The 24,521-nt window shown below is 41.5% G+C and overlaps 1 protein-coding gene across 4 annotated transcripts in view; it reads right to left on the minus strand.

Moving 5' to 3' along the window:
* LOC146361395 (receptor tyrosine-protein kinase erbB-4-like) overlaps positions 1 to 24,521 on the minus strand; it is a 363,843-nt gene that overhangs the window by 33,902 nt on the left and 305,420 nt on the right. For 3 of the 4 annotated variants that reach the window (XM_084922479.1, XM_084922477.1, XM_084922480.1), the window contains exon 20: positions 19,449 to 19,634. In XM_084922479.1, the coding sequence (XP_084778605.1) occupies positions 19,449 to 19,634 (186 nt within the window). The remainder of the gene's footprint in view (positions 1 to 19,448; positions 19,635 to 24,521) is intronic. The other variant, XM_084922478.1, reaches the window with a different exon arrangement.

Raw genomic sequence — 24,521 nt, forward strand, 5'->3', positions numbered from 1 at the left:
AGAAGTGCATAGGAAACATTCACACATTAACATTTACACACATTCATGCTCTGATGGATGCATCGGAGAGCAACACGGGGTTAGTATCTTGCCCAAGGCAGGTAGACGGCCTACTATACCTGGTGAGCTAATGTTAACACGATTGCCTGTAGCTAAGCCACAGAAACGGTACAAATGCCTGATGTTGCTTCACCCATCAACTCTTAAAGCCACGACCTAAACTCACTCATATCACTACGTTTGAGTTCACCGCAGCTTTATCAGAGCTGGATGTGTCGGCTGAAAGGTGACGAGTAATTGCGGCACAAAAGCTGTGTAATTAACAACTTTAAACAGTGTTTAGTCAGCTATTTAAACTTTGCTTTAGCTATTCTAATGTCACTTAATAGACTCGGCAGAGGAATGCTTCTTCTTGTCATAGCTGTCTTTACCTCTGACTCGTTGGAATAAAATATGCAGACTTTTTCTCATATTTTACACCACTTGCTTCAGTTTTTGTTCTATATAGAGAAGAAAAAGGTCAGAAATCTGAACTAATATGCAAGATAGAAGGGAATGAATGTTTCCTTGTTGTTTTGTTAAGTGTTTGTTAAATAGCTTGTGAAAGCAGAGGGATTTATTGTGAATAGTTTATCCTTTTTCTGACCTGGTGTAGGGCTAGCAAGTGGGATAAAATCTCATTTTTAAACAGCACCGAAGGTCTTTTTCATCTCCGCGGGCTCCTGAATTGCTTACAGGGGCTAAAAGTCTTCCAAAGCACGCAACAGACGAGGTCACGGCTGGTCGGCAACCCATTAGCACCTCCTATCTAACAGGAAGAAAAGAAGAAGGAAGATCTGAGTCATCGGTAATGTAGAAAAACAAGCGCATGAAAAAAAAAGGGAGTGGAGTAGAGGAGTAACTGCAGGGAGCGGTGCACCTCAGCAGTGGTGCTGCAGAATAACAGATGCTGGGCATAAAGGAGAGCAGCTGGAAGGTAAGAGGAGAAAGAGGAGGATGGACACGGTGGACTACAACAGGTAATATATCCAAGTCAAGTCAGCAGATCCAGTTTTTGCTGAATTATTACCAATGTGCGGCAGTTTCAATGGGGACTCTCAGCAGTTAAATAGCTTTAATGATCCAATTCTCAGGTAGAAACACGTGCACCGACTCCCTGGAGTTCACTTTATTTGGGAATTCATGTTAAGAAAGGCTAAAAGAAAAAATTCCAAGGAACCAAAAGGTGATGTGTCTGTTTCCAGAGGGAGTGATAAGAGCACCGCATGTGGTGCACCCCCCTTCCACCACCACCCATCTCCCACCCAGAAAAAAATGAAAATAAAAAAAATCCAGCCGCCCCACAGAAAGGGTGAGGAGGCAGCAACAATATGAGCAATATGGAACTGTCCACACGCCGGGAACTGGGACCAGTGCGATAAGGAGCATGCACAATGGCTCCGCTCAGGTGGCGCAGGTGGTCGTCTGTCATGCGCTGTGTGCTGAGCTGGAGATAGAATGGAAGGCATTCCCACAGAGCTGGCAGTCTCCAAAGCATGTGTGTGAAAAAGACCTCGCTGTGCGCTTGTGTGGGAGCGAGGGAAAATAGACGGGAGTGAGAGTGAGCCAGTCTCTTCAATTGAGAGCGCATAACAAATTCAAATTTTATTCTGAAATGCTGTTACAGAAAGTTGAGTCAAATCTGTTCCCCAAAGAAGAGATTATATGCGTAAAAAGTAGCATTCTGTTTGAATTACCCTCACACCGTCGCCGGATGGTTTGGATGGCTAATGAACGATGCAGGTGAATGTGGCATAACGGGACATATGTAACGACGGCTAAGCGGTGGCGCAGCACGCCGGGTGCGGGCCCATTTACTCCGCATTCAGCCATTCTGGTTTCACAAAGCAGGAGAAACTGTAGCTATCTATCAAGCAGAGCTGCTGATCTGTGCGTCTGTGTGCACAAAGGGTATGGTGGCACTGGGGTGCAAAACATGACAACTAAAGACAAAGAGCAACATTTCTAGATTGGCAGCATCTTTGTAATGGTCCTGGGCTTTTGTGTTGCAATGATACACTTTAGTTCTGTTGTATTATATGATTTCAGGTTCCTCTTTTGTAACTTTCTGTTTGGATTGCTTTGCTTTTGATTGTCTTAAGGTTGTAACTCCAGCTTCTTATATTTTTTTGTTTTAGCTTTGACTCTTCATGGCGCAGATTCAACCAGGTGCTGGAAACACTCCTCAGAGATTTTGGTCCATGTTGACATGACAGTGTCAAACAGTACAGTGAACTCATTGTTATGTTCAAGAAACCAGTTTAAGATGATTTCAGCTTTGTGACATGGTGTGCTGACCTGCTAGAAATAGCCATCAGAAGATGATTCATTGTGGTCATAAAGGGATGGACATGGTCAGCAACAATACTCAATACTAAGTAGGCTATGGTGTTTAAACGATACTCAGTTGGCGCTCAAGGGCCCAAAGTGTGCCAAGAAACCCTCCTCCACACCATTAAACTACCAGCAGACTGAACCATTGATACAAAACAGGATGGATCCATGTTTTCATGCTGATTATGCTAAATCTCAACCCAGCTATCCAAATTTGGTGGCATAAATCAAGACTCATCAGACTGTGCAGCAGTTCTTCAGTTTTCTATTATAAAGTTTTGGTGAGCCTGTATGAATTATAGATAAAGTTTCCTGTTCTTAGCTGAAGGGAGTGGGACCTGGTGAGATGCTCTTCTGCACACCGTGGTAGTAAAGACTTATCAGCTTGGAACAGTCTGACCATTCTCCTCTGACATCTGACATCAACAAAAGCATTTTCATGTAGAGAACAGCTGCTCACTGGATATTTTGTCTTTTTCAGACCATCCGTACTCTTCTAGCAGAAGCCTATCTCAGCTACCAAGGGCGAGAGAAAGGGTACATCCTATACAGGTCTCCAGTCTCTTGCAGGACTAACACAGAAACAGAGACAGCCAACCATTCACACTCACATTCCTATGGGCAATTTAAATTCACCAATTAGCCTAACTCTACTAAGTGCGTGTTTTTGGACTATGGGAGGAAGCCGGAGTACCCGGAGAGGACAACATGCAAACTCCAAACTGAAAGGCCAGATGGTGGATTCAAATCCAGGTTAACCGCTGTGCTGTCGCGCTGCCTCAGTCTTTTTCAAACGATTCTCTGTTAACCTTAGAGATGGCTGTGTGAGAAAATCCCAGTAGGATCAGCAGATTCTGAAATACTCAGAACAGCCGCTCTGGTTACAAGTAACTAACTTCATAATGCTAAATAAACCTCACATTTTGTTCCTTTACAGATTTCTACATCAGTATTTGGATGATGATGCAAGAACTTTTAAGTTGTTGCATTTATGGTAACTGGTCTGTTTTCTGGTGGCTTTTAAGCTTTGGTAATCCATTTTTTTGTTTGTTGGCATCCGTCCATCATCATACTTTTATTAAACACTTTCTATTTGTGTCAGATATTTAAAATGTTTCTCTGATTTCTTGTATTTTGCCCCTCAGGGCCACCGTACGCAGGTAAGACAGAGCACGTAAAAGCAAACCCCTCAGTGGGAGGGAACTTAAAAAAAAAACAATGTCGGAACTTATCAGCGCTTGTTGTCTTCGTCCTTCCTTTCTTAATTATATCTTTCCTCAAGAGAGGGAACCAAAGGTAAAAATATCTAAGCTCCGTTGCCATGATCTCAACTCCCCTGTGGGACAGAGAGATCCTTCCAAAATGTCACTGTGCAGGCAATAACAGACCGCTGCTGGCGAATTTACATGAGCAAATGTCAATAATTTTTTTTGGCTTCTGCAACGGAATTAAAAGGAAGATTTTTTTCCCCCTTTCAGTGCGATGAATTTCATCTCTCCTGAGTAAATACAGGTAATATATACCGTAGCGTAAAGCTGCAGAAACATGGAAGTTCAAGTAAAATTTAAATAAAACCCTCCCGCTTCAGCTGCAACAAAAGATGACATTTTCAGCCATGTAACTAAATGTCCTTGTGGGGGTGACGGTGCTATCCAAGCATCAATTAACAGCACTCAAGTGAGATCCTGTGAAGTTTAGGATGGCCTGCGGGCAGCCGAGAGGACGGTAATGATGGGTTTCATCAGCAGCTCAGAGGCCTCGTGACTTCGACAGGTGAAGCGGACAGAAAGGAAGAGAGAAAGCAAACAGGAGGAGGAGAGGGGGAAAAAAAGAACAATGAGGACATCTGATCCTGATTTGAATCAGCTGAGCACCAAGCCATACACTCAGTCCAGCGTTCACAGTAATGCCTGTAATTTGTCTGCTGCTCGCTGTGACACTGAGAAGTTATAATTTTTAATCACAGAGGGTAATTATCTCGGTGAGAAGCTGACAGACTATTCTGCCCACTGGCTACTTTTCATACGGGAAAGGGGACACTTTACTGTTGACATTGCACGCATGCACACAAATAAGTAACAAAAATGCTTTAATTTCAGCACGCCGTTTCATCCCGTTTGTTTGTAATAAGGCTGCTCGTAGCAAAGAAAATGAAATCCTGATTGCACGAAATTGATTCACAGAGCAGCCTGGCAGAATCGTTTATGCTTGTTTTGCTAAAATGACATGTTTAGGACTCCATAATAAGTACAGAAGAAAGTTGTTTCTTGTTTGCAGCCATTTCAGAAAGGCACGGTTATGAAGTGTTTGTCGGAGAATCCCTGCGAATTTCCACCTGCCGCCATTCATCTGCATGCGTGCGAACGTCTGTGTCTAATGAGTCTCGGTTCCAGGCATTGTGAGTAATCGGGATGTATGGTAAGAGGTGACCGATCCAATCAGGCCTTCCTACCAGTGGATCTGGCAGTCAAATCCCTCCCCTTATGCATCCTTGAGCACTGCTGATCCTTACAGATAATTAGAAAGACCCAGGGGGCTTATCTCTCCGCCGCCCGTTCCACTCATCACCTCATACTCTTCCTCTGCGGTCTCCCCCCGTCCTGTTTCCTCATTTTGTTGCATCAGCAGGGACATGTGCGTCCTCCTGGGGACCGGCCGGTGTGTGTGTGAAAGAATTTGAGAATGTGTTTGCGTTGGAGGAAAATACATCACTTGGTTTGGTTTTTGTTTCTTATCATGAAAGATAGTATTATGGGTTGTTTGGTAATCATGGCGTGATGTGCCTCCCGACAAGCTCTCAGATGCAAAGAATTGTGGGACTGCATTATTAATGAAGCCCCGGGGAAATAAAGAGCTGAACATGGATCACTACCATATAGCCTGCTGACAGTAATAAATTCACTATAACTTTATATAATGTGTTTTTAGTGGAAAATATAGACTAAAAGGAATTCATCAATCATTTGGCTTATGTGCTAAAATATATGATATCCTCCTTTGGTGTGAAGGATTTTAAAATGTGCTATTTTCACTGCTAGAGCTGGCATCCAGTGGCAATTTGTCATATCTGGATTCGGAAAAAAAAAAAAAGCTTTAGAAAGCGCTCAAATCTGTTTAAGCAGTTTGTTTGGAGGGACACTTGAATGGATGTGGAATAAAAACCTGCTGACATCAAAAATAGAGTGTTAAAAATGAATGTCACCACTTGTAGTATAACATATTTTGGAACCAGCATTGTTTTTTTTACAGCAAGTAGTGCCCATATCTTGGACAAGAGGGTTGAGTGAAGTTTTCAGCCAATGCCCAGCAGCTTGGCTGTCAAGGAGCATTTTGCAAAATTAACCACAAAACAAAATATGTTATTTGTCATATAAGTGATGTAAAATGCTCCAAAGAGAAACCACACTTCAAAGTGACTTGAATGGAGGTTTTAAGATCCTAGTAAGTCACAGAGGTCAAGAAACAAGCTGTCAACCGTCTGAAAAATGGCAAATGGACTGATACTTGCATAGCACTCGTCTACTCTAACTGAGCACTCAGAGAACTTTCTACTTCAAGTCTTATTCACCCAATCACACCTCGGCTAACATTCACACTTCGATGGATGCGCTTGGGATAACTTGGGGGTTATTTTGACACACAGACTGGAGGATCAGGGAGCGAACCACCAACCTTTTAATTGGTTGGCACCCCACTCTACCTCTACAGCCAGCAGTTGGCTAGTTGTTGGTCGTGGTTGTTGGCTGTCTGTTAAATCCATTGCTGCAGTCATACAAGCAGTCAGTGACCCCCTGGTACCCTCTGATTACTGTGGAAAAATCTGTATTCCCTGAATGGTTGTTGAGTGGTTGCTACCAACCGCTAGGTGAAAAGTGGTTGCAAAGAGGTTTACCCCCTCATGATTAGTTTGTTTGCTATCCGGTATGCTGCAGTCATTGAAACACCCACACGTCTGCAAGCTAACTGCCTACAGAGCAGCAGTGAAAATGATCTTCAAAAAGCTTGTTGATTTTACTTTTACGTTTTAATACCAATTGGCAAGTAGTTGACCAATACTTGCAGACAAGATGCAGACAAGTCAGCATCTTCCATGCAAACAGCATTTGACTATGCGAATCAGTTAGAGACCAAACCAATCGCAAGGTTTATGGTGCATCATCCTCTTGAGAACCAATTTCACCTTGTGATTACCTACAAACCATCAGCAACCATTCACCAACCAGTCTGAATATATGATTTTCCCTAGAAAGGTTACAGGGGATCACCAGTTGTTCTTCAGGCCCATGTGAATAAGGGCTAACTCAAAATGGGCCATGTATAACTTTAAGCCTTAACACAGAAATGTAACCTGGAAAAAACAAAAAGTTGGCCCCTCTAACATTGACTCGCTGCTGAAGCAAGCCTCAAGTGGCCACTTGTGGAACTGCAGTTTTGGCTTAACTTTTTAGGCCAAGAAGTTGCCACATTTCAAGCTCAGTCACTTCTGATTTCATAGATATCAGAACATTAGCAACAGTAGAGACACACAGGGTTGAATTTAGTAAGCTTTTTTAAATCTGCACATTAAAATCATGTTTCTCCGCTTCCCTGACATACACCACGCGTGTACTAGTTTCTGCTTATGTTCAACATGTCAGTGATGAACACACGCAGGTGGAAAACATGTTTCACCTCCTGGCTGTATTAGATTTGCTCATCAGATGTTAACAGAAATTTAAATGGACATTGTTGACAGGAATCATGCTACTCTTCAGTTCGTAATTGCTTTTCAGTGCACAGTTAAACATTTTCATCACTCTGTGGTTAATTGCTTCCGCTGCAGCGCCTTTTATTCCGAGCTAAAGGATGCCAATGAGACGAGATATCTGGTGTGTAAACTAAAAGGTGTTGCTGTTAATTAATAATATATTATATTTTAAACATGAGACCTGAAAATGAGCATTCTGAGGAAGGTGACACACTGGGTCAAAATGAAGGTAATTCCTCAGTGGTTATTATAACATCTTTGACAAACCTACTGCATTATTTTAAGGGTCCAAATACTGAGTGTATTAAAAAATCACAGCAGAACTGTGTAGTTATTCACATATACGGCTGTGCTTTTACCAGCATATTGTGCAAGCATGACTCTCAGAAGATGCTTGATGACTATCTCTTGGGGTTTTCTGAGCCTGCTCAGACTGTTATCTTCACCAGACCCCGGCAGGCAGTTGGCTGTAGTAGTTTCAATGACGGCTAAAGAGAGATTTAAGATCTGTGAGGGAACTCTATACAAGAGAACAAACCCTGCACTGGAGGATATTTCGGGTATCACGGCACTACAGAGAGAAATCAAAGACATCTTTGTACACCAAACCAACTGCTCAACTTAAACATTTATATTGACATGGCTTTGTTCCTATTCACAGTACTACAACCGTAGATATGATTGTAACGGCAGAGGCACAATGTAGAAATGAGATGCCAATAACAGTTAACTGAGATTTCTATTTCTTCTTCTGCTTGTTGAAAAATGTACTGGGTCTATGATACGGCAGCCAAACAATGACTGAAAAAATAGTAATCGATAAAGTGAGTTTGCCGCATAACTGAGCATTTTTACAGTCGTTTGGTCTCATTTACTTATCAGCCACACGACAATGGGAGTCAACACTGTGATAAGCGAATAGGGCAGGGACAAGATATTGATACCACAATATAAACACATCGTATAATGACAGCAGACTTAAGAGGAAAGCTAAGATGCATCAACACACTGGATCAATATGATACACGTACACGGCGGCCATTTTTTCTTCTTCTATACAAATATTGCCATGAATCTTAGATAACTGTCTTAATATAACGAGTCTATCATATATCACATGATGACTGAGTTGTGATATCATTGTTACCATGGGTAACCTCTGGAGCTGAGAAGAGGTAAAAACTGCAGTTCCTCTAGTGGCTACTTGAGGAACTGCAATGTGGTCAGTTCCCAAAGTCTCCCATGTTTAAAATAATGTTTACAGCCTGGTACAAATAAAGGTTGCAGCTTCTTTGATCCATGTGGGTGACTGAGTAACTCGATTCCTCTACTATGTTTGTGCCCTTAGAGCCTTCTGGAGGGTTTTTAATGGAGTGTCTGACTAATATAATTTCTTGCTATGTAGTTTTTTTCCTTTCCTAGTATTTTGTATGTATTCATTGTGCTTCCTTTTCTTCCTTTTTTTTTAAAAAAAAACATACTGTATTGCAGTAAAAACAAATGCAAGGCGCAGGCTTTTGTTATTAGCCCTGCTGAAACTCATTTTAATACACCTGACATAATTTTGAGTACAATTATTATTTTATTCATGCGGCTACACCAATTTAGTAAAATTAGTTTAAATGTTTAGTAATAAATATCAAGCATTTTGATCACAAGTTCATTTACTTTTCCAAAAACAGTGATACTTATTTCAGGAACCTTGAACATGTTGTTATGTATTTAAACTGTTATATCCTGGCACTGAACATACCAAAGTTAACATAAAAAAATGTTGCCAATAAAAAAGGCAGCAGAAATTTAAACGCAGTTTTAAAGATAAGATTTTATGAAAGTTTGACCTTATTTGACCTTGAAGGAGAGGTCAGAGGTCCAGAGTAACATGATATTTACAACCCCATATATCACTCCCTACATGCCTGCACGTTGTCAGTACAAACCATACCAGTAAGAAACAGTTTTAGCATCACTACATCATTCAAAAAATGAATTCCAAAAATCTTGCTGTTTATGTAACATGTGAAAATACATGTTAAAGATGTTTTTGATTCACTCCAAAAGGCCCAGCCTCCGGGTTTTTGTCCTTTGTGCCCTGAAAAGTGACTCCTTCTTTTTTGCTTTTCCAGCAGCAGTTTAACTGTGTAACGGGAGGGAAACAAAACCATCAAATCAGGGCAATCTCATCTCAGAAAACACACCTGTCCAGGTCCACATCTGCATGCTGAGAGTATTGAGACATTTCACTGACATGCGATGGCATGATAGACACACGAGCACAGGAGGGAGATGATTTGATTCCAAGCAAAGGATTGACTCCGTCATTTTAGCGAGGGAGGGTAATACGAGGGGAAACGTGTTGGGAGGGAAAAGAGAACAAGCAGCAGGAGGAGGAAGAAGAAGTGTTAAGGCTGGGCTAATAAGTGCAGGCGAGATGTGTTTGCTCAGCACCGAGAGGCGTTTCGCAGGGAAGTGAGTGACACAGAGGGCTCCACGCTAAGCTTGACCAGATTGGATCTCGTGCCATCGGGGTGGCATCTCTGGGGAGCCGCCGCAGGATGCAACTCTAACTGCACGCACCGCGATGTGGAAGAGCACACACGCATGAACAAAAAAGTCCCTGCTGATTTTGCCTTATTTTACAGTTTGTTGGTGTGTGACACACACACACACCTTCTTGCATATTTTAACAGTGTGCAGAAATGCTACGAGGTCAGTGTTAGCACAGAGCCACAGTGACAGCAGAGTCACGTGCACTGGTACAAATACAAATGACCCCACTGTCTCACTGTTCACTCACTGACAGTGGCCTAGATACAACCCCCTCCTCCCTACAGCCGTCCCACCTCTACCCCCCCACCATAAAAAACCCCAGTGGAGACCGTTGTCCAGCCAGAGCTTCCCTGCCAAAGCCAATCATTTTAGTGGCAGGACAGCTACTCGCTGAATGTATTCTGCTTTCATTATGCCGAGCCTGAGGAGAGAGACCGTGAATGGAAGACAGAGAGGGAAAGGGGAGAGGGGAGCCAAATTAAAAGACTACTGTAGCCCCGCATACATTCAGTTTCAAACCCATATTTAATTCAGTGATTGATTTGTTCATTAAAATACATCCCATTACTAATTATTCCATTAATAATCCAATACCTAATGAAAAAAATGCTCCTAATATGAGTGTGAGAGGGAGCAGGAAAAAGAGGGAGGAGAGATTCACTGAGTGAGGGACAAAGAGGAGATGCAGAAACAGATAGGAGGACACGTGTAAATATGGGCACAGGGGGGTCGTCTAAGGATCTGAGGGCTGGAGTGGGAAATAGAGACACAGGACCACACAAAATAAGAAAACAAATGATAACATAGGCACAAATGAGGAAAGACAGGAGATGTGGGGGGTAACAAGAGAATTAAAGAAGGAATTTAAAATTAAAAAAGAAGATTGACCAACGTACTGTAAAACGAATGGCAGAAAACAGAACAGGAAAATACAGAAATATAGAAAACAAGCAAGAAACTATAAGAAAAGAAAATGTCAAAATTAAGTCAGAAGGAAGGAAGGGTGGGAAGATGTGTAAAAAGGATATGGGAAGAAAAGAATTAGTTAAGAAAAAACTGAAACAGATGAAAGGAAAGAAAAGAAAAAGGAAGTAAGAGACAATGACATGGAAACAAAATAATAAGAAGAATGAAAATATTGTGGAAATGAGAGAGAAAGAAGAAGGAAAAGGAAATGAAGTGGAAAGAAAAGCAGAAAGGAAGGAAATAAATGGAAATGGAGCAAAGAAAGGGGAAAGGGAAGGATAAATGAAAAGGAAGACAGGACGGGGTTATGATGAAAAAACAAAATCAAATGTGAAGAGAAAAGGAAGAAGGGCGTCAAAAAGAAAAGAAGAGGAAAATGGATGAGTGTAATAAAAATAGAAAAAAGAAAGAAAGGACATAAAGAGGAAGTCCTGGAAAAAAACAAGGAAAAGAAACAGCAGATGAGTGAGGAAAACCGGCAGAGGGATAAAGGAAAGAGCATAAAAAGGAAAGGAAAGATCGAGACTTATAATTTAGAGGCTACTCACACACATCTAAAGAGACCTCTGTGTGGGTTATGTGTGCAAGTGCATGTGAGCGTCAGTCATTGTGTGTGTGTGTGTTCGTGTGTGGCAGTGGGAGTGAAACAGCCCTGAGTGTGGCTCTAGATTAATGGGGGCCATTATCTCAATGCCCAAAACACTCAGTGATGAAGAGTCACTGCCTGGCGACAGGCCTCGGCCAATCAATTTGTGGCACAGCAGTCACCTGCCCGGGTCAGAGCCCACATACGGCGGGTGTTTGTGTAGTTGTTGTGGTAGCGGTGCTGGGGGGGACTGGCAAGTTGCCACCACGTTACAGTATGGAGAAAAAGGAAAAACAGCCTTCCTGTGCCAGGGTTTCATGGTTTTGGCAGCATGCACAGATAGCTCCATAACTGTTCTGGGAACTAAATTATATTTATATTTTATTCAAAATAATGTGCTTGTTCAGGTAGTTGTACTTTAGAATTCCCAATTAGTCTTTTACGGCCTTAAAGCTACACTACACTGGATGTTATGATCATCATATGTGATGATAAACTTAGTATTCAGCTATGACCCAGACCCCAAAAAACATCTGCTAACACAATCTTTCCTATTTGGGAAGGGGACAGTGGCTAAATTTGTATCAGGGATGTGTTGTTAACTTTTAGAGGCAGATTTATGAAATGCCGTTCAGGCTCTTGTATTGCTTTGACTGCATTTTATACACATTAAGATAGTCCAGCTAGAACCTCATAGATTTTAAACAGATTCAGCAATTCTTCAACAGATAGCAACAAATTTGGTGCAGATGGTGAAGTAACTGTAAAATGATACAGGTGCTTGGAAACCTTCCTTTTTATAGGAATATAACCAGAATACAACCAGTTGGCAGCCAGCTTTGAGTCCCCTATGGCAAAGGAACATGTTGCAAAAGAGTAAAGCCCATCAGTGCAGAGTGACTCAGACTGATTCCAATGTATTGGCCCTGTCTGCACTCATAAAGTAGACAGAAATTATTTGCAAAACAGAGAATGAATGCAACTGGTGCCATTTGGAATTTGGTCACTTAAAGACAGGCTCCCTCCCACCAGCCAACCTGTGTAATTGTGTCCACAGTGTTTCAAACCCCAAATATAATAATAATAATAATAATAATAATAATAATGAATGTAATCATTGCTCGCCCACTGATTTTTCCTAGAAATGTCATGACAAGATTCCTGCAAACTTGTTACAATCAGACTAAATTGCATTTTTTTGGTCTGCATGTTGCATGTAATACTTTCACCACTGATAATAGAGTGTACTGGTAAAACTTCTGCACATAATTTTAGCAAATCTTGAAATTTCTGAATTTGTTATTAAATAACTGTGGCAGCTGTACTTTAGCTAAAAAAAAAAAAAATGCTTGACATTTTCCTGAAATCTGCTTGTAGGCAGTTTAGATGAGAAAGCCGGTAACACACTCATGTCTGTTCATTCAATGTGAAGTTGGAGCCACTGGTAGTTGAGCTTAGTTGAAGGGTAACACCAGGCTCTCGCCAGTGTCTGAAAAACAACCGGACATACATGAGTGCTGTCAGGCGTTGTGTGGAGGCGAGGAAGAAGGAACCCAAACGCAGGACTCGCAGGTAGGTGAAGACTGGTGAAGGTTTATTATAAGGAGTGGATGAACAGAGGGTGAACGGACACTGACTGGCTGGATCACTGAATGGCTGACTGAACTGAGAGAACACACGGGAAGGACAACATCACACGAACATCAACATCAATGACACGACAAAGAACTGGTGAAACCGAGGAACTTAAATACACAGGTTGAATGATGGCAATGATTGAAAACAGGTGAGTACAGGGCTGAACATAATCTGACTAATGACACAAGAGACAAGCTGACACGGGGAAAAAACAGGAAGTGAGAACATTGATGTGGCAACATAACCTAAATGTGACAAAACTGAAAACACTGGGTCACCGACCCAGGAACCCTGACAAGTGCTGTCAGTCATCCAGTCCAACTCTTACCAAGTAGTTGAAGCAGGTGATTTCACAAAATGTCAAAGTGTTTCTCTGTAAAGACCTGACTATCACTGATAGTACTCATGATACAATGGGGTGCGTTTGATGAATGCGTATGCAGCAGTTCACAGTGGATGCTTGGTCTGGTGCCATATGTCGAGCGACCTTTTGTAAGCTGTTTCTTGAACTCTCTGTTTTTTGTGTTTTTTTTATATACCTTTTCCTCCCACCTCTTTCAAAGCTAACTGAAGAGCAAAGGGAAATTATTTTCTCCTTTGCTAGAAAATTGTGCGTCTTCTGAAGGATGCTCTTTCTCCTGGAGAAGAGGTTCCTCGTCATTACCTTGAGAGTGCCAAGATCACTCAGAGAAGAGAGCTCTGAGGTATTTATTCGGCTCACATGCCCAAACACACACAAGCACGTGCGCAGATAGACAGGGACGCAAAAACACACACCACAGAGAAATTCAGTCTTTTTCTGGCTTGAAAAATATCTTAGAGCTATGTGATGGAGGACCTGTGAGGAGGATCCAAGAGGCTAACTTAACACAAAAGAACCACGCTACCTGGGTCCCCCGCTGTGAGCATCTTTAACTCCGTGCACTGGGCTTGTGTGGCTTAGAAAACCCATGCTGCTAAATGGGCTCCCTGCAGTACCTGACAACACCTAACTGTAAGAAGGGGGTGGGGCTCATAAGAAGTCAAATTGATTCTCTTCTATTGGCTGAATACCACACCAGGTCATACACGTGACTATACCTTTGAAAGGCAACCATTTTTTTGTGTGTTCCAGCATGAGCTTTCTGGTTCAAACCCAACACAACACATCAATTTTTCCTACCCATACAAAAAAACACATCTATGTTCACAGTCACTCATGTGAGACTTCCTAAAAATCACTGATTTTCAAAAGTACCTGTATATGTACCTTTTAATTAGAGAACATCAAACATGGGTTTCTGGGATCAGTTCTGATACTTCTCGAATAAAAAGTATTCAGATAGCAATATATGGACCTATATTCTTCACATTTCTTACAAATCCATGTAGTATGCTAGAGCTACACTGAAAAGGGAAAATAATGGGATCACTCTGAATATATCTGGTTATAGTGGGCATATATAGGAGTTAGAGTAGGTCATCTTTTAACTGGAAGGTTGGTGGTTTGATCCCTGACTTCTCCATTATGCATGCCAGTTATCCTTGGGCAAGATACTGAACCCCAAGTTGCATCCATTGGTGGGTGAATGTTTGAAGGAAAGCACTTAAGCATAGAAAAAAGTGCATTTTTGACTGGGTGACTGTGGCATGTTTTAACTGTTTTGAGTGTTCAGGAACAGAAGAAAAGGACTATATATAAGGACCAGCCCATTAACCGTGCAACTAGCAGCTCGGATTATAAATACTGGCCTCTCAGCAACTCGGGTTGACAAGCTATTTGATTTTTATTTCTAGACTGCACCAAGCTTTTTCATTTTTTTTAATCAGGCTGTTGAAAAGTCAAATTGGAAGCTGAATTCATTAAGCAGCTTGGTAGAAAGATGTGTTCATTTTTGATTACGTGTGCTTCAAGCTGATATTGGCAACACTGTTTCAACCGAAGTTTGCATAAGAGCATCTCTGAACGCACAACACAGCGAACCTTAAAACAGAAGACCACACCGAGAGCCACTCCTGCCAAATAAGAACAGGAAACTGAAGGGAAGGAAAAGGGAGTCAACCCTGGAAGTAGCAAGCTGCAACTAATAAAGTCTTTCTTCTAAATGCTTATCTTAAAAAGATTATTTTAAACTTGGAATCACACAAAGCTAAATGAAAAAGAAGCTGGAAATAAAGACTACAGGTCCCCTACATCCTCTGACGAAAGTTAAAAGTTCCAGTGCCTTCGACGATTATAACTCGTCTGAGAGTCACCCCTGAGTCAGGACTCTTTACTCTTTGTTAGATTTTTTTTTGTTGATACTCTACCTTGGAAACAAAATAAGCCTTTCAAACAACACACTGAGATGCTGCCACTGAAAATTTAGTTCTCAGTGATGAGTCATTTTAACATTGCAAACCATGGCCTGTCATTAAGCCCCAGGTGGTGACAATCCAGCCAGCACGCTGATAGCTGCTAGTTATTGATAATAATGGAAACAATAAAGGGAAATACAAGCCTGTTTAGGGCTAACAGGAACAGTTTGTCTCTATTCCTCCACTATGCCAATTCACTAATTCACTCAATAAAAACAAATTATCCAAATACAATTTTCAATCAGACGAGCAGCTTCATCCCAACCCTACATCAAGACCGAACAGCTGTTATTGCTACTGGTCACAATCAGTTGAATGCCACAGTACAGGAAGGGTAGAGGATGGTTTTGAATAGTCTCCCCTTGCTCTCCATCGCCTTCAAAACAACCACAACCTGACATTTCCCCTCCTGCTACCACAGGTGAAACTGAATCCAATTACAGCAATAAGTACCTCCTTAAGTAACCTGTTCCTCAGGCTCTTGGGAATCATCTATCATTGGAGAATAAAGGGTTAAGCCCTCTCACGCTAACCCACCTCCCACTAACCCTGTTAACCCGAAGCTCTCATCGCTGACTCAGAGTGATGAAACAAGAGAATACTTTGCCAATACAAATCAATTCTGATAAAAAAGTGCTTTAGAAACAGGCAATTATCTGAAGAATGCTCTGTGAATGGCTTTCCATGCACATTCTGAACACACAGTTATGAACACACAGTTTTGTCATGCTATCACACCAGTTTGCACGGGTTAATGTTAACATTAGTGTGGTGTTAGTGTGTTTATAGCTGAAAACAAGGCCTGCGTGTATAAGAACAGTGTTTGGTGCAGTAGGCATTTCTTACTGTGGTTTTATTTACTACACAAACATTGCTTTAGAGTGCACATGTACGTTATTTGATGAAAACTTAAACAGAACCAGTTTTTGAGAACAAAAACCAAGGTCCATGTTTGACAGCTTTATCAGTTTAGCAGCAGATACAATAAAAGATTAGCAAGTCATCAAAGTAATGATAAGCAAAAATGATAGACCTGCTGGAACAGATGAAGAGCCATTCAGGCTCTCACTCACTACATATGAAAATCAGATCACTGCATAATAAACGTAATATATTATATGGTAGGCAAAGAACCAGAATCTGGTTTCAGTTTGCAATCCAAATTGTATTTACCTAACTACAGTTGACTGAACTTTGACTGCATACGGGTTAAAACTCTGATTGGATATGAAAAAAAAATGAACACGTTGGCTACAAAGCTAACTCACAACCACAGGTTCTTATCTGATGTCCTCTGTTTGATGTTTTTAATTTCTCCTCATTCATTCCCAGACTGTAGACAAGCATGTTACATGTCTGTCTGATGACCCTAACTGGTGGGTTCCCATATTGCTAGTACTTTATCTAGCAAAGCGTTGCTAAAGAAAAAATAAAAATAAAACACTACTCAAATACTATTTCATACTAAGAGTTATCATCAGATTAGATACTCATTTGCAACAGTATCGATACGAACAGTGCCACCTTCAGTTGAAACACAATTTCAAACAGCACCGTTGGTAGCAGCCCCTCTCCTCACTAGCAGCTGAATGCATGAAAAGTAGTTAATATCAACAGACTGAACTACACTTTATGATGAATTACAAAAGGTCAGGAAAGTTCCTGTTTGAACAGTACTAAACAGTTATCCTAAATGTCAACCTGGCCGGTGCACACATTAACATTGGCTGTTTAACAATTAGCAGTTACCTGCTAACCACATTAGTCGATCTATTAAGTTATTTTCACAGTAGAGGCTATGGCTGTGGCTAATTATGTCCTCTGTTTGATGTTTTTAATTTCTGCTCATTCATCACTAGACTGCAATGAATGACCATTGAATGCGACAGGAAGTCATATTTGTCTGATAAATGGCCCCAGCCAATGGGTTCCAATGTTGCTCCTCCTTTTCTAGACCAGGGTCCAAAAATCAATACTAGGAATTATTATTGGATCAACATTATCAACATTATCGATATGAACAGTGTCAACTTTGCCTCCTTCAACTGACACAACTTCCCACAGAACCGTTGCAGACCGTCAGGTGCACAGCCCCTCCCCTCACTAGCAGCTGAACACGTGAACAGTAGCTGATGTCAAAACTAAACAATTTATGAGGTATGTTAGATGTCAGTAAATCTTCTGTTTCAATATTAAAATATTAAACAGTTATATCATAAATGTTGACATAGCTGGTGCACATGCTAATGTTAGCCATTAAACTATTAGCAATTATCAGATAGCAACACTGGCTGATCTATTAAGTTATTATAATGGTAGCAGCTAGTGGCCATGGCTTATAATAAAAGAATAATATTAATATTGGAGCTAGTCAGCAAACATTATTAGTGCTGCCTATTGGTAACATTAGTAGTGTTAACAGAATACATGATTCCCACTATTCCTAAATCCAGAGATTAAAAAGATATTAAGTACAAAAAAAAAAAGATTTTTAGAAATTCTACCAGCAAGAGCATCTTAAGACATAGTTGTCATATATCAATTCACTGTTACATCAGAAAAAAAGAAAACAGTGATGTGATTGATGTATTATTCTCATCTTTACAAAAAACAAAGACTGTGAATTTTTCTCCTCTTGTGGAGTAGAAAATGGTATGAATTGTTGGGTATTTCCTGAGTATTATATTTCGTTTGAAATTTCAGCGATAATCCTAATCTAAAGAGTTTGTTAGCATAATGAAGTATGTAAACTTTACAACTATATTGAGATATTTTTTATAATCCCCCCGTTTTTCCCCCTTATTTGCTTCATGAGACTTTTTCCACTTCACATTCTGACACATTTTATATTTGGGGTTGCGTCAGAAAGGGTAACAGGTGTAAAAATCTGCCAAATCAAATATGCAGAGCTACCCGCTGTGGCAACCCCTTGGGGAAATGGGGCGCTGCCAAAATGGAATCGGAAAGCTTGCTCACTTCCTTTTGAAGTTGGATTAATGGCATAAATGAAGCTGTGTTTTTCGGACCATCTCGACTGGTTTAGCGCAGATACGATGGAGTTGTTCACTTTGTCCAAAACCTCTAATGTATATCCAGACCAACCAGCTAGTGAAATAGCTACGATTTTAAATTACAAAAACATTTCCTGGAGGCACAGTCGAGCTGGTTCCTTTGTCTCTTTGCTCGACTTAAACCTCGACGGGCAGAAGCGCTCAGAATCCAAAACTTTAACAGCATTAAAGTCAAAAGTTGTTCCCTTGTCTTAACTGCGATCAGTGTGATCAGCGGTAAGTCAGACTTCTGTCAGATCCTCTTTTGCATGTACCGCTTCCAAAACTGATGGGGGGATGCCTCTGTATCACAGCAGATGTCTGCCTGCACAGCATGTAATTGCAGCCAGGCACCCCACTGCCATCCCAGAGTTATAACTCAGAGAAGTTAAATCTTACCAGGCAGTTACACTATCAAGCACTCTGGCTGCATCAACCTAATTTGCAAACAAAACACAAATGTTCTTTGGGTAAGCAAAAGCACGCACACAGTATTTCAAGCCTTACTGCTGTTTCAACGATTCTGAGTGCAGATTTTGTTTGGGCAGCAACGAATGGGTCTGTAATTTAAATGTTTGTTATGACGCTGAAAGAATAATGTCGAATGCTTCAAGGACAAGCTCCAAGGCAAGCTAGGCCTCGGTCTTGCTCACAGTCAGTAACCTATCATGTCATTTAAAGGGCTGTGAAAACTGAACACCTGAATTTCAACAGCAACACACTGCAGCGCTCTACATTGTTTTTCAAATGCATGCAGCTGCTTTTTTGATTTTAGATTTTTTTATGACTGCTCTGGGTTTGCATAATGTAGATGTTTATACAGTTCCACAAAGCCTGGAAAACAACAACAGAAACCCGAGTAAGTAAAGCATCCAACTGAAAGGTCGGCAGCTTAGGGACATTTGTGTTTGTGATAGCAGCTCAAAAATTGTTTTGAAAGCTGTTTAAATACAAATTTGGAAAGTGCAATGAGATCATATTTTAGAAAAAAAATCACACTCGTTCGGTTTGACACTGCACTTGGCAAGCCTCTCCATGTCACCTTCAGCCAAATTTTTGGCTGGGGATGAAAAAAAAAAAAAGGCAGACTCGTCCAACAAGAACACAAATCCATAAAAACACCTGCCAGCAGTACAGTAATGCACAAACACCACAGCACAAACAGACGCCGTCCTCTTTCGACCTGATTATAGTCATTTACCTTTGCAATTTGGACACACCAGTTGAGCAGCAGCTGCGATCCAATGTTGTCCTTGTGCTCGTGCACATAGTCGAGGAGGCAGCCGTGGGGCATGAGCTGGGTGACCAGCTGGATGGTGGGGCTCAGGCAGACACCGAGGAGACGTACCAGGTGGGGGTGCTCCATGCTGGCCATGATCAGGGCCTCCTGGGTGAGAGGGGGGGAAGGAGGACAAAAATGGACTAAGAAGACTGCTGACTTACAGGGTTCAAGAAACTTCTCTTCAGATACTTTGGAGCTTCTTTGCTTTCTGTACTATATTTGTGTCGCACTGAACAGAATTTTAAGCTTGCAGCTTCCCCCTATGACATTTTTGCGTAATTTCAATATCATCAAATTGTAGGCATATATATTTTTGTTATTTTTAGTTGGCACACGGAAATCTGAAAAAAAGAACCTGATTCAAAAGGTGGCAATGTGTGAAAATTTATTTGAAATCTAGTTCCTGAAAATTTGCTCATTTAGCATGTGGAAACAACCCTCACTGGGCTGTTTGTGACCTGGTTAAAAAGTTTAAGGAAAAACATGAAATTGTGACCAACATCCTCCTATACGTCACAAAGTCATGACCATTCAATAAAACCTCCACCAATTAAAATGACGGACAACAATGGAGAAACTTCCTGCTTCTTTTTCTAAACTATTACTGTACCTGCCCACTCTGGAGTATTGTCTGATTAGTCTGTGTTTGGTGGTTGCTAGGCAATGTGATGACATCATAATATATCATGCATAATTCAGGTTTAGTAGACATAAAATCCAGAAAAATGATCTGCTGCTTTTTTCAGGTGTTGTAGGTGCAAAAAAAGCTACAAATGGGTCACTTTAGCCTGTTCATGGTTGGTTGCAGGGCAACATGTTGACATTATAAAATGTAATAATACATTAATAATACATACAATAAAACAAGAGCCTTCAGGTGGCTGAGGTGTACCTGTATGCCAAGTTTGGCTGTTCAACTCCTGATTCTTGATTCTTTTCCATTGGGATAGTATTGGTATTAGCATTATTACGTATTAGCACAAGCCTTTTTATGGGAAAAAAAAGAAACTGAAGGAAATTAATGAGGGGAAATTATTTTTGTGTAGCAACAGTAACAGTTAGTGTCCTTTCCAGGGCACTGAAATCTGATATTTTGAAAAAAGTTAGCATCATCAAGACACACACAGGGAGCCGTTTGGCACTTTGGTACCTTGATGCACTAGCTGTGAAAATACTGATGCTGATTAAAGAGGGAAACAGTTTTCACACACTCAACATTGACATTATCTCACTGAAGTCTTTGTGGTAAGATTTACGCAAACACTGAGGTTTATTTCAACTTAAATTTGATATCATAGGAACTAGAGATTGGTGCACTACTGCACAATGATATTTATCTAGTGATATTGTGTGGATAAAGGCACACCAAATATCAATATTTTATTACATAAATAAAAATATTACAAAGTACTCATCTTATGCACCGCCACAATGACATAATATTAACTGAGCGCCCTTATATTAAATCAGCTCAACTGAAAACCATCACACACTAGACACAATTAGCCTGATAAAGCTACCTCCTACTTCAGAGCAAGTTAACGGCTCAGGAAGGCGAGTAAAAAAAAAAAAAGGACAAAAATCAGACATTTAAAAGAAACAATAGTGACCCGTGACTAAATAGCTGCCCAGACTTTGAGGGTGTTGAACACTCGTGACCACTTTTAATCTCAAGGCGACTGCACAGGTTGCCTGATAGGAGGCAACCTTTCTGCAAACAATTGCAGTCTGACTTGGACTGCTTGCAAACACTATCAGAGAGATTGTTAAAGGTCTGCAAATAATTGCTTTCTGATTTATAAAAGCAGATAGGCTGCAAACATGTTGCTATCAGTCTGATTGAATCTCAATGATTTTCCACGATTTATCACAGTTAATCGTTTATCAGAAACAAACTGCATTTAATTGCCAACTTGACCCCATCCAATCACAGACTGGTTGCAGACTGACTGTGTTACGTCAACATTTATGGCAGGTTTTAGTGTGCTTAACAAGCCTAATTTTACAACACAACAATAACGGAGGCGAGATAACCTCACTGAATAAAGCAGGTATTGACAACGTTTAACTCTAACTCAAGATACTGCAAAATGTTCAAAATCACAATAACATTGTTTTGTGTCGGGTGATTCCCGCCTCTAATGGGAACCCATACAAACAAAACTTGACGACTTTAACTCTTTAAAGTCATCAAGTTGTCAAGACATTCCTGTTTCAACATTTCCGTAAACCCAGTTTTTTAAGGCACTGACGCCAAAGGACACGTTGTCATAACATCTGACAATACATCAGTATCTGACGCTCTGGGCTGAAAGTATGTTGGAATCTTTATTCTGGGTTTTTGTAGGAAAACAATCAACATTATAAATATTTAGTTTATTGAGCAGCATTATGTTCTATTATCCTTTTTTTTCTATGACAGATCAAGCTGTTACCCTTGGATAACACTACAGTGTCTACCAAAGAATTCCTAATAGTGAAGTTAGATGCATAAATTAATATTTGTGAGATGATTACTATATCTGCATGCACAGCATCTGCCCTGAGTAAACTCATAGTGAGAGAAAACCCTGCAGAACCCTTCTTCAAAGCTGCACAAACACAGCCTTTTTAATCTATATTTTAGCATGCACAACACACAGAGGTTCTTAAATGTTGCTCCAATTAAAAGAAAAAAACACAGTGAAACGTGCATGCTTAGAATCCACGCTGCTGTCTAACACAAAGTTACTGCGCCTCTGATTTCAGAAGCTGCTTCAGAATTTCTCGCTCTTGTTGTCATTTTGGCGTGTAAATACATTTTCTGTCCTCCCTCTCCGTCTCTCTCTGCAGCAGATAGACGCAGGGGTCTGAACAGTTGGGAGTCAACGTTGGGTAATTGTTATTACGGCGCTGCGAGCAGAAGGATGTGTGCCGGTGATGAAGTGTTATGATGGCGAGGACCGATACTTGTGGCCGGCGCGTATACGCGTTACGGCTGAGCAGAAGCTGCACTTCAGTGCCATCGCTCAGAAACACTCACTTCACTCGTTCTCGTCTCCTATTGCCTCTCTCGGGCTCTCATTCTCTCTCTCACTGACATGCAGACACACTCTCTTGGCAGCTCTCGAAAACACTCACGCCCTCAAGGACACACACTCTCTCTCTCCATCTTTGCATACGGCAAGCGGTCGAGGAGGTGTATATCCAGGCTTGGCCCCGGGGCAGCCGATGGATAGATGAGGTGCCTTTTTAAATTTAGATGCTAAAGAATGAGCTGAGAGGGAGAGAGGTGGTGGCAGTGTGGGTGGTGCGCGAGTAGATTAATTCTAAACAGCAGCGGGGCCATAGGCCGTCGGGAGGCTTTTGGCACCATCAGTGGCCTGATTTAAGCAGAGCCTCGCAGCACTGAAGTAGTGCCACTACTTTTTCACTTCTTAAAACCACCTGCTCCCCCCCTGCCCCCAACCACTCGCCATCAGCCACCTCTGCACCAGGAATGCGCCTCGCCTCGGGATCCAGAGAGGAAGGGAAAAAAAAGGGGGAAGAGCACTTTTATTCTCAGACTGTGATCTCAATAGAGACCTGGGAGTCGTAAACTGTGTCGGGCTAAACTCTTGCTCCTGCTTTCTACTCTCCGGGCAAATGTTACGAGGATTTGCCTGTGTGTGTGTGTGCGTGTGTGTGCGTGTTTTGGTTTCCCTCTCATCTCCCTGAGCGCCGACCTCCATTACTGCCGGCTGACCCTCCTTTTCCATCTCGCTCCCTTGCTCACTTGCCCCCCTCACACACACTTGCACAAACACGAGGTGATAGACTGGCAGAGCCGTGTGAAACTTGCGCCTGTGCTAGTGCGTGTGGGTGTCTGCGCGCGAGTGCTACAAAAGTGGAACAGATGCATTAAATTAATGTATTGTTAGGGCCTTTGCATTTCACACGTCACATAATCGAGTCAAATCCACATATTTGCAAACACGAGCAATTCACTCTGCATCTCTCGCACGCAAGGCCACCCCACCCCGCCTCCCCCTCCCTCACCCCATGGGGAGGCTTATTTTTTGTTGCACAGAGCGTGTTTGGTTATGTGTGTGTGTGTGTGCGGACTTTCAGAGAGTGTTTGGAGCTGGCACTCCAGTGGCCAGTTTCTCAGTGGCGAAGCGTGAGCCTGCCTTTAGATTGCTGTTTAACAAGCCAGCAGACAGAGCATATTGGCTCTGGATGGACAGGGACGCCCACTGGGAGAGACACCGAGAAAGAGGAAGAGAGGGACCGATGAAAAGGAGGGAGGGATTACACACAGATTAAAAAAAGTGCCCAGAAATGGGGAAACGCAGGACGGAGCGCGGCTGTGTGTGCGACAGGAGAGAGAATAAAGTGGTTCGCACTGTGGTTGGTAGTCAGCTAGTTGTGAATAATGATTTTAGTGTTTGATTTTTGCATTAACATTCTTAGTATTGATCACTGTGTGTAGCCATCTGTCTCGCAGTTGTTAGCACTATGCTACGTGTAAGGATCACGGATGCTCTATGAGAACTGGATACCAGACTCCGGCATGATATCAGTCCAATTAGTGTTCATCCAGCGTGGACACCTTCCTCTGGGTTGTGTGTCCAAGTGCACATGTGAGTGGGAGTGTCGCTACTCTATAAATAAGCTTCCTCTGGCTTAACTGTACTGACCCACTGGGTTCAAGGTTATAAATGGCTGTTTTTTGACTACTTTTGATTTCACCTTTAGAAACAGTTTACCTTGCCTTGTTAGGTATCATTCTTTTCAGCACAACCTCACATGTCTGACTTTGCAGTTATTTTTCATACTGTATTAACACATTAAAGGCAACCCCGGCTATTAACACATGTTTGCGCTAAAATATGCACTGTGTTTTCAATAACATATATGTGGTATTAAAATAGGTCACCATTGTTATTTACTTCTCAATGCACTCTGGGTAGAGACGTCACATGGTTGCACCACATCGAGTTCACAGTTAGAAGCGCACTGGAAATGGCTTCT

Source organism: Perissodus microlepis, chromosome 23 (genome assembly GCF_051167445.1).
Source record: "Perissodus microlepis isolate ML-2025 ecotype Zambia chromosome 23, ASM5116744v1, whole genome shotgun sequence".
In the NCBI taxonomy this organism is placed as follows: domain Eukaryota; kingdom Metazoa; phylum Chordata; class Actinopteri; order Cichliformes; family Cichlidae; genus Perissodus; species Perissodus microlepis.